Source organism: Capsaspora owczarzaki (assembly GCF_000151315.2).
Source record: "Capsaspora owczarzaki ATCC 30864 unplaced genomic scaffold supercont2.4, whole genome shotgun sequence".
Taxonomy (NCBI): Eukaryota; class Filasterea; order Ministeriida; family Capsasporidae; genus Capsaspora; species Capsaspora owczarzaki.
Genome location: NW_011887295.1, coordinates 635,938 through 645,035, shown reverse-complemented (window position 1 = coordinate 645,035; position 9,098 = coordinate 635,938). Strand labels below are relative to the sequence as shown.

At 54.4% G+C, this 9,098-nt stretch overlaps 4 protein-coding genes across 4 annotated transcripts in view; 2 read left to right on the top strand and 2 right to left on the bottom strand.

Annotated features, from left to right (window-relative positions):
• The window catches only part of CAOG_08651 (fructose-bisphosphate aldolase class-I), a gene marked incomplete at both ends in the record, with an annotated part of 2,028 nt that extends 430 nt beyond the window's left edge, over nucleotides 1-1,598 (bottom strand). The window contains 3 exons of the mRNA XM_011271960.1: nucleotides 38-495; nucleotides 613-757; nucleotides 1,551-1,598. Of these exons, the coding sequence (XP_011270262.1) occupies nucleotides 38-495; nucleotides 613-757; nucleotides 1,551-1,598 (651 nt within the window). The remainder of the gene's footprint in view (nucleotides 1-37; nucleotides 496-612; nucleotides 758-1,550) is intronic.
• Nucleotides 1,599-1,922: 324 nt separating this feature from the next.
• Nucleotides 1,923-3,421, top strand: CAOG_03003 (hypothetical protein). Its single transcript, XM_004363785.2, has 4 exons — nucleotides 1,923-2,083; nucleotides 2,183-2,370; nucleotides 2,496-2,597; nucleotides 2,751-3,421. Exons 1-4 carry the CDS (start codon nucleotides 1,927-1,929, stop codon nucleotides 3,186-3,188), a joined length of 885 nt encoding a protein of 294 aa, XP_004363842.2. The 5' UTR covers nucleotides 1,923-1,926; the 3' UTR covers nucleotides 3,189-3,421.
• A 532-nt stretch (nucleotides 3,422-3,953) lies between these two features.
• Nucleotides 3,954-5,728, top strand: CAOG_03002 (60S ribosomal protein L7a; the record flags this gene model as incomplete). The annotated part of the gene is made up of 3 exons (XM_004363784.1): nucleotides 3,954-3,980; nucleotides 4,044-4,067; nucleotides 4,940-5,728. 3 exons carry the CDS (start codon nucleotides 3,954-3,956, stop codon nucleotides 5,726-5,728), a joined length of 840 nt encoding a protein of 279 aa, XP_004363841.1.
• A 248-nt stretch (nucleotides 5,729-5,976) lies between these two features.
• On the bottom strand, nucleotides 5,977-8,899 carry CAOG_03001 (replication protein A). The gene is made up of 3 exons (XM_004363783.2): nucleotides 8,813-8,899; nucleotides 8,042-8,295; nucleotides 5,977-7,905 (listed from the first exon to the last, which is right to left on the bottom strand). Exons 1-3 carry the CDS (start codon nucleotides 8,846-8,848, stop codon nucleotides 6,129-6,131), a joined length of 2,067 nt encoding a protein of 688 aa, XP_004363840.1. The 5' UTR covers nucleotides 8,849-8,899; the 3' UTR covers nucleotides 5,977-6,128.
• Nucleotides 8,900-9,098: the final 199 nt, after the last annotated feature.

Here is a 9,098-nt window from a genome sequence, read left to right as displayed (position 1 = left end):
CCATGTTGGGCTTGAGAAGGGTGCCCTCGAGGTAGACGTGGTGTGCGACGAGCGCCTGGTAGCAGGTGGCGAGGACGTACTCTGTGGTGCGGACGGCCTTCTTGAGGTCGTGGTCGCCGTCCATGAGGATCTCGGGCTCGACGATGGGGACGAGGCCACCCTGCTGGCAGATCGAGGCGTAGCGGGCCAGGACCTTGGCGTTCTCGTACACGGCGAGCTCCGAGGGCTGGTTGGCGCCAATGCGCAAGACCGAGCGCCACTTGGCAAAGTCGGCGCCGTCCTTCTTGTACTTTTGGCAGCGCTCGAGCAGGCCGTCAAGACCCTGGGTGGTGGTCTCGTTGTCGAGGCCGGGCAGGTTGACGGTGCCCTTGTCGACCTTGATGCCAGTCAGAATGCCGTGCTCCTTGAGCAGAGCGGGGAAGAGCTTGCCATCGTCCGACTTTTGGTACATGGTCTCCTCGAACATGATGACACCGCCGAGGCAGTCGCTGATGGCTGTGAGTGGGGGTGGGGGGTTTCAGAGAGAGAGAGAGAGAGAGAGAGGGTGAGTTTTGCCTTGTTTCGAACTGTGCATTAGTCATGGTCGATTGGATTGTGTTTTTTCGACTTTACCCTTGTCGCCGGTGAAGAGAAGCTGGCGGTAAGCGCGGCGGTTCTCCTCAGTGTTCTCGACCTTGATGCTGTCGAAACGCTTGCCAATGGTGCCAGTGGACTCGTCGGCAGCGAGGATGCCCTTGCCAGGTGCGACAATGTAGTTCTGCGAAAAAAAAAACAAAAAAAAAAACGAAATAAAAAAAAAACGTGAGTGTTGAGTGTTGGGTTGCCAAATCTCGTCCCCCACTGAACGCACTCTCGGTTGAATGATTGAGTGCCAGGCTGTCGTCCTCAACTGCACACGGAGAACACAACGACACGAAGGCAGAGTGTCGAAACGCACAAAGCAAGGACCGAAAAGAAGAGAAGGGGAAATAAATCCACGCGTGATTTTTTAAAAAACACTTCAAGTACGAACAAACGAAGCGCGCACATTCAGCGTGCGACGAAAAACAACCCCACTTGTGCAGAGGCGAGTTGAGTAGAATGGCGCTTGCAACAACGGCGGTGCTGAGAGCGCTCTGATGCGCAATCAAAAGAACGGCATTGGTGGAAGGTCTAGCCAAAAAAAAAAAAAAAAAAAAGGAAAAAATGCCGTGTCCACAGCAGCAACAACCCCCAACACACGCTTTTCACTCACACTTGGCGACAACTGATGCTCCGATCGAGAGAAGCGACGCAAGCAGAGAGCGCGCGCTCGGCTTTGGCGCTGCTGCAAATGGCAAACCAAAGGCGTGATCTCACAGCGCAAGAGGAAGAAGTCGAAGAAAAAGAAGAAGAAGAAAAAGAAGAAGAAGAAGAAGAAAACGATCACGGCTTGTTCTCGTTCGTAGCGACACCCAGGATGCAGCTGGGAGCACAGAAGGGAGACGGGGGGGGGGGAGCAGAACACAAACCAAAGCATCGCACAGAGACAGGGAGAGAGCGAAAAGGGGGGGGGAGAGAGAAGCACTGACAGCAATGCGAGCAAGCTCGGTCTTTTGTTCAGCAGACAGGTAAGCCATTGTGGATGGATTAGGTTGTTTGGAGCAAAAATCAAAGATGAAATTTACACGACTGAGCGTACTTTCTGAGTCAGTCTGCGATGGCGTATGGAAGCCAAATAACGCCTCGATTGTACGGAAATGCAGTACCAAATACTAGTAGCTCGGCTGGAGCTAGAGATTTCGTCAGATCGACCAACCCACCCAGAAAGTCGTTCTGTTGAGCTTGACGCGAGTTTTGCGGAAATGTCTCGGACGAGAGTGCAAATTCTAGACAAATTGACAGAATGGTGATGGGCGGAAAACGCAGTACCACCTTGCATTGACGCGGATACCAGTCTTCATCCAAATGCGCTTGCACAAGAAGCGCTCTTCGCTTGTCATGCTCGCTACCCTCGCTGTTGCCGTCCTGCTTTTGTGCGGCGCCCGCAACGGACCCGTCTCTGCCGGACCAGGACTGTTTGGTCTTCCAAGTTTGATCGGCGCTGATGCGCAACAAGTCATATGTGGGGTTTTGCCATCGCAGCGCGAAAAGCAAATGCCGCTAAACAAAAAAACTGACGTTCGCTGCTGATGGTCGTTGATTTGGTGGCTGGGGTGTTCAGGTCCTCGGTGCACGTTTGTCAACGAGACAGTGAACTGGCAGATTCTGCCCCGTCTGGCGCCGTTCACGCTGGCAAGCGGCGACGGGGCGCCGTCGCAAGACACGGCCGTGCGATTGTGCCATGACACCAACGCGCTTCACGTCCGATTCGACGCAACGGACATTGACATTATCAACAATTATACCACGGTAAGGCCATACTCCGGCCGACTCATAGTGACAGGCGTTGCGTGGGCATGCGGGGAGAAAGAGAGTGCTCTTGTTTGTTGTCTGTGTTCTTACTCTGCTCCCCCCCCCCTCCTCCTCCTCTTCAGTGCAATTCGGACATTTGGAACCTCGAAACAGTCGAGTTTTTTGTCGCACCAGGCCCTGAGACACCAACAGTGTATCACGAGCTCGATCAGAGCCCCAATCCGGTAATCTAACAGCCTTCTGACTGCTGAGTTTGGTTGTTCCGTTGATGCGTGGCTCAACACTTGGCCCGAATGCAAGCACTCACCACTGTCCGTGTCCTTTCAACAATAATGCCTTTCGGTGCTGATTCCAATTGCTCAATCCGTCCTTTGCAGGGAGCCTACTTTGCATCACTCATCCACAACCCCAACGACAAGTGTGCGGGCATTGTTGGAAACCTCATGTCCTGCCCAACTGTCGGAGTCTCATGGGCCACCGGTCGGGTCAGCAACGGTTGGTGGGCGACCATCGTGGCCGACTTTGACGTGCTCGTCAACCTCACTGGCGACGCTCGCGGCTGGCATTCGGATCCTCGCCAGTTCGGCGAGCAGCTTTCGGTGCTCAATCCTCCCGTTGACAACGAGCCGGTCGAGGTCCCCATTTTGTTCGAACGCGAGGGTCGGGCGCCCATTCCGAAAGTCTGGCGTGCCAACTTTTACCGAATTGACGCTCACGCCAACGGCACCATCGAGTATTCCTGCTTGCACTCGACTCTGACAAACCCAGCTTGCTTCCATGTTCCTTCGCGCATGGTCGGTCTGTTGCTGGTATAGTGTTGTCGTGGGCAATCCGGGTTTGAAACCTCAACCGGTAAAATTTGAAGTTGGGGGGGGGGGTTTTTTGGTTTTTTTCTCCTATCAGTCGACCTGATAACCAGATAGGTTGCCTCTAGGTAGTAATTCAGGATTTTTGGCATGTTTTGTGCACCGAGGCTCTGCTCGCAAGCACTTGTAGAAACGAAACACAAAAAAAACCAGACCAAAAAAACAAACACATTCTACCCCGACTTGCTCTGATTGACTGATCAACAAGCTTCAAACAAATCCAAAAATCTTTTTCAATCCTTTTAAGCAGGGGGGTCCCAAAAACAGTGGGAAATCAGTGAAAATACGATCGGACACACACAATCGGCTGGACCCTCGAAGAGGGGGACGGCTGTTGTGTGTGCAGTCCACGTCGGGGTAGACACATGTTAACACGTCTTGGTCTTTGTACGCCGCTTCTTTTTAAAACGATATTTGCCATTGGCTTGTCGGGGAGAGCGCGGCGCGGAAACCCGTCCCCGAACGGACGAGATTCCTCAGCTGAAATTAGGCGACTTTTCGTAATGCTGCGCCAGCCAAATCAAAGTCAGCTCAGGAGGCTCTGTCAGCCCCGATTCTTTGGCAAGTTACTCAAATGGGGGGTCAGGTACATGAATTTTATCGAGCACGGGGGAATGGCGTCTCGAGGGCAGACGTGAGATCAAAACCGGACATGGGCACCTTCAACATTTCGAAACTCGGCACCACCACCAGCACCACCACCGCCGCCACCCGATGTCGCACACTCTTGCTTTGTGTGGAGTGTGTTGCGTCTCTCGTTGGTGGAGCAACAGACTTTTTTTTTTCTTTTTTATTCTTCTACAGTTTTTTGCCTTCAATCCCGATCAGGTTTGCTGAGCTCGTTCTCTCTCTTTTTTTTTCTGGCAAAATGGTACATGATTTTTTTTTTCCATTCGTTCAATATTCTCTCTTTGTGCAGCCGCCCGCTCGCTCCCCGTTCGACTTTCGGCCCAGCCCCCTTCCAGCAAAGTGATTGAAGGGACTTGAAGTGCAGATAGAACGGCCAAAAGCGCGTTGGGGACTCGGCGGCTTGGTGGAAAAGGGTTGGTGGGGGGTTGGTGCGACTATCGGCTCGCTCGCCCGTTGCAGCCCCTCGGTCGGCCCATCCCTTGCCACCAGCCTCCCCAGCCGCTGATAATCTGATACAACACACGGCTGCATGCTCGATTCGGGTCGAGGAAGGAGGGGTTGCAATGTACGAACGGCACAGAACGAGCAGGCAAAGGGATGGGGTGTTGGCTTTTTCGCTGACAAACGTTTTTTTCGCCTCGAGCTTGTTATTTTTCGTCCGCTCTGCATGCGGGCCCTCGGCCTCGTTGTCGGCTCCATACTGTCTGTCGGAAGTATTTGAGTGACATCTGTGTGAGCTCGTTTGATTCGGCCTCTGGTGCGGGGTGGTGCTTTTGGATTGTGTTTCAACAGCGGTTTGTGCTGTGGGTTTCAGCCGAGCCTTGGTCCTCTCTCTCTCTCTTCTCCCCTTTCCCGGCTCCTCTTGCCCGACTCGGTTGCCAGATCTGGTTGAATCTGCGCCAACGTCCCTGGCTTTCTCTTATTCGGCTCTGGCGAGGACAACAGCTCTGCCTTTTTTGATTTTTTTGATTTTATTTTTTTCAATCCTTCGGCTTGTGCTTGGCACACCTCGTGTCGCTCTTCATCACTAACCCCATTCTTTTCTCTTGCTGCTTCCTCACTCACTTCAGGTCAAGGACACCAAGAAGAAGGTGGCGGCCGCCCCCCTCGGCTCCAAGAAGGTTGCTGAGAAGAAGGCTGGCAACCCGCTCATCCAGAAGCGCACCCGCAACTTTGGCATTGGCGGCGACGTCCAGCCCAAGCGTGATATGGGCCGCTTTGTCCGCTGGCCGCGTTATGTGCGCCTCCAGCGCCAGCGCGCCGTTCTCTACGAGCGCCTGAAGGTCCCCCCGTCGATCAACCAGTTCACCAAGTGCCTGGACAAGAACAACGCGACCGAGCTCTTCCGTCTCCTCTCCAAGTACCGCCCCGAGACTTCTGCCCAGAAGACTGAGCGCCTGAAGGCTGAGGCTGTTGCCAAGGTTGACGCCAAGAAGCGCGACCCCACCAAGAAGCCCCTCCTCGTCAAGTACGGTCTTAACCACATCACCGGCCTCGTCGAGAAGAAGGCTGCCCAGCTTGTTGTGATTGCTCACGACGTCGACCCCGTCGAGCTCGTTCTCTGGCTCCCCGCCCTCTGCCGCAAGATGGACATCCCATACTGCATTGTCAAGAGCAAGGCTCGCCTCGGCGCCCTCGTCCACCTCAAGACTGCCACCGCTGTCGCCATCACCGGTGTCAAGAACGAGGACAAGCCCCAGTTCGCCAAGCTCCTCGAGTCTATCCGCGCCAACTACAACGAGAAGCACGCTGAGATCCGTCGCTCGTGGGGTGGTGGTGTTCTCGGCCAGAAGTCCCGCAACCGGACTGCCAAGCTCGAGAAGATCAAGGCCAAGGAGGCCGCTGCCAAGCTCGGCTAAACGCTTCTAGCTTTCGCGATTTTGCAACCCTGTGCTCTTTGCTCTTTCGTGTTTTTGTCCCTCACGTGTTTTTGTCCCTCATGTCTCAAAGAAATTTTCCTTTGCAGTTACAAAGATGTTATTGTTTTTTTTTGTTTTTTTTTTTTTTTTTTTTTTTTGTTTGGTGGTTGAGCAGTTGGTTTGTTCTTGTTTGACAAAGGAGAGGGGATGATGTGCAAAATTCTGGCTTGTCCATTGAAATCACTCGGTGGAACATGCAAATCTAGATTTTTTAGGGAGAATCAACAACAACTACATGGTCTGCACATACACGGCAGACAAGCACACACACGGGGGAAAGAAAAAAAAAAACAGAAAAAGAAACCAACAAACACAATGCAACACAAGACACAACAACACCTCAGTTGTAGGCTTGAATCAAACGAACAAGACGCAAACTGTCGCGCGCAAAGTCAATCGGAGCCAGCCGGACGAGCTGATACCGGGTGCGCATGCCACCTTGTTGGGATTGCTCCTGCTTGATGCGAAGAGTCATCTCGTAAGGGTGGTGCAGGGCCTGGGCGTAGATGGAGTCGAGCTGCTCTTGTTCCCCATTGAGCGCCAGCTCGTGCAAGTGTTCCAGCGTCAAGTCCTTGTTTGACGCTCCAAGAATGGTCTGGGCAGTGTCGCGGAAGGCGGTAATCCACTGGCTGCCAGTGCTGTCGTCTGCGACAAATGTGAGGTTGCAGCCAGAGATGCGCTGCGACACGTCGCCGCAGGTCGGGCACTGCTCGCCAATCGCCAGCTTTTTGCCGCAGACGGAGGGCTGCTGGGCTTGCTGTCGGCTGTTCGGTGCTGCTGCTTGGCCGTTGTCGATGGGCTGCTTGATGTTGCCGCATGCATAATAGTACATGCCGACCGAGCCATCGTTCGAGCCGCTCTTGTCGTCGAACTTGGTCTTGAGGAAGGTGACTGTTCCCTGCAGACGAGCATACTCGGCCTTGTCGGCGCCGAGGCTGTGGTTGCTGTTGATCTGCTGGAAGGTGGCGAGATCGCGGTTGCCGCCAGAGTACGCACCAGCGCCGCCAGTGACTTGCTGGAAGCTCTGGTTTCGGCCCTCCGAGTCAAACCATGCGCGGAGCTCTTGCGTCTCTGGCATGTCGGGCTCCACCTCCATTGCGCTCGAGCTGATGCACGACGCCGACTTGACGCCGCTGAAATCGGTGAGCTTGACCTTGCGGAAGGCCAGGACACGGTTGTCCACGGCCACTTGCTCGTCAAAGTTGGTGGCTTGCGTGTTCCACAGCGTGACGGTGATTTCGCGCTGCGACTGGTCGACCAGCGTCAGCTCGCGTTTGGGGACGGACTTTTGCTGCTTGGTGGTGATGGTCTGCACGTCGCGCGCGCTCTTGCAGATGCCAATAAGGTCGACCGTCTGCTCGCCAAGGGTTTCCAGGCCGTCAAAACGCACAAAGTTGTACACCACCTGGGGCAGATTGGCCTCGTCGTGGCACGGCACCCATTGTGTGCCCTTCTCAAAGGTCAGCTCGTAGTCGCTCGGCAGCGTGTTGTACATGCGGTTGGCCGGCTTGACGGACATTTTGCTAAAGTAGTACGCCTTGCCGACCTCGAGGCTGTTGATGATTGTGTCAATCTGCTCGTTAAAGGCCGTGGCACGGATTTCTGACGAGTCGTCCTTCAGATCGATCGAGCACACACGGCCGCCCGACTGGTTGTTGGGTCCCGGGTTTTTGCGCGCAAACTCGCGCACCGGGTGCTTGAGCGTGACGCGCGCGCGAATGATAAACTTGGACGGCATTGTGTTGTAAATGTATGCAATCGGCAGCGTCTCCGGCGTCTGCCCCTCCGCGACAATTTGCTCGAGCGTTTTGTTCGGATCGAACGCGGGGAAGGACTGCTGGGCGCGCGGAGGGCTGGCCACCCGCGCTCCAAAGGCAGACGTCACGGCGCCCGTCGCAGCATCCGTGTACTGTCGGTACGGCGACACCTTGGGGGCAGCAGGTGCAGCACCCACGGGTGCAGCTGCGCCGTTCGTGGCACCAGCAGGCGAGGTCGGAGCGCCGGCCGCGGCACCGCCAGCAACAGCGCCAGCATCAGGCGCGACCTCGTACGGCTTGGGGTCGCCAATCTTGCCCGCGGGGGTACCGAGAATGTCGACATCCATGAGAATGACGATTCTGTTTGTTGTTGTTCATCAGGTTTGAAGAAGACAGAAAAAAAAAAAAAACAACCAGGCAATGGCAAAGGAAGGTGAGCAACTAATATGGCTTCCCCATACTCTGCACTCGGATGAGACAACAGAAAACAACTTACGTTCGCTCAACGACGGGGCTGCACACAAACTTCTTGACACGAACAACGGTAAAGCGAGTGATTGCGTCCGTCTTGGCGACTTCTGCCAAGCTGGTGCCAAGCAGCGCCTGCATGTAGTGATGCACACCGTCGGAGATGACGACACGGTGACGATCGCCGGGCGTGGTGCCGTTCGATGTGAGCTTCTTGATGGACAGGATTTGCAAGACGGGCTGCACAACGTAGTTGCTCGCCTTGGCGGGGTTGGACATGGCCTGCGAGAAAACCGAACAAGAACCAAACAGCGAGGCAAGCCAACAAGAAAAGATGGTTGAGTTGTGGCTGTTCAAATTTGATGGTCCCGCGAACATGGAGAGAGGAAGGATAAGACGTCGGGAAGGGATAAACGTGCAGAATGGGGGGGAAAGCAAAGCGCGGGAAAAACCAAAACCAAAACGCGCGAAAGCTTCGAACCGCCCTCCTGGACGAACCAGGACGACAGAGCAGCACTTGTGAAGGATGCATGACACGTCAAGAAGCGTCATAGTAGGGGAAACACGGCTCGCAAGGCAAGGCAGCAAAAGCCGCCACCAGAAAGGACCAAGAAAGGAGGGATGGAAAAAAAAAAAAATGCGCGAAAACGAAAAAAAAGCGCGGGAGAAGTGTTGTAGTTTTCGTGTCGCTTGCGTGCCAAAGCAGTTGCGCTTTGTCGTGTCCAACAACCAGCGAGCGTCACCCGTGGCAGTGTGAAGAGTGGTAACGCGTGCGTGTGACAAAAACTGGCCATCTCACCTCAATGGCTCCGGCAGTCAACGTGAACTCGGCCATGGTTTGGACCAAAAGAAAAAAAATGGCGGGAAAAAAAAAAACGAGCAAAGAAAAAAAAAAGAGAGTGAAACAAACACGAGTGTCCAAAACCAGCTGGATAGAACTTGAACATGAAATCAACAAAGCAGCAAGCAAATAGCAAGACATGGCAGTACCATCGGAGCGAGACGTGAAGCTAAAGCGCAGAGAGCGAGTGTGTTTTGCGTTGCCAGGCAGGGAGTCGGTCAGCGTTTGGAACAAGCTGTTCAGC

Bases quoted from the DNA above. Each gene is read 5' to 3' on its own strand.
- CAOG_03003 (XM_004363785.2), top strand. From the start codon at position 1,927: ATGCGCTTGCACAAGAAGCGCTCTTCGCTTGTCATGCTCGCTACCCTC. The intron at 2,084-2,182 runs GTGGGGTTTTGC...TGGGGTGTTCAG, and splicing joins TGATGCGCAACAAGTCATAT to GTCCTCGGTGCACGTTTGTC. The intron at 2,371-2,495 runs GTAAGGCCATAC...CCTCCTCTTCAG, and splicing joins TTATCAACAATTATACCACG to TGCAATTCGGACATTTGGAA.
- CAOG_03001 (XM_004363783.2), bottom strand. From the start codon at position 8,848: ATGGCCGAGTTCACGTTGACTGCCGGAGCCATTGAG. The intron at 8,296-8,812 runs GTGAGATGGCCA...GTTTTCTCGCAG, and splicing joins TGACTGCCGGAGCCATTGAG to GCCATGTCCAACCCCGCCAA. The intron at 7,906-8,041 runs GTAAGTTGTTTT...AACAACAAACAG, and splicing joins AGCCCCGTCGTTGAGCGAAC to AATCGTCATTCTCATGGATG.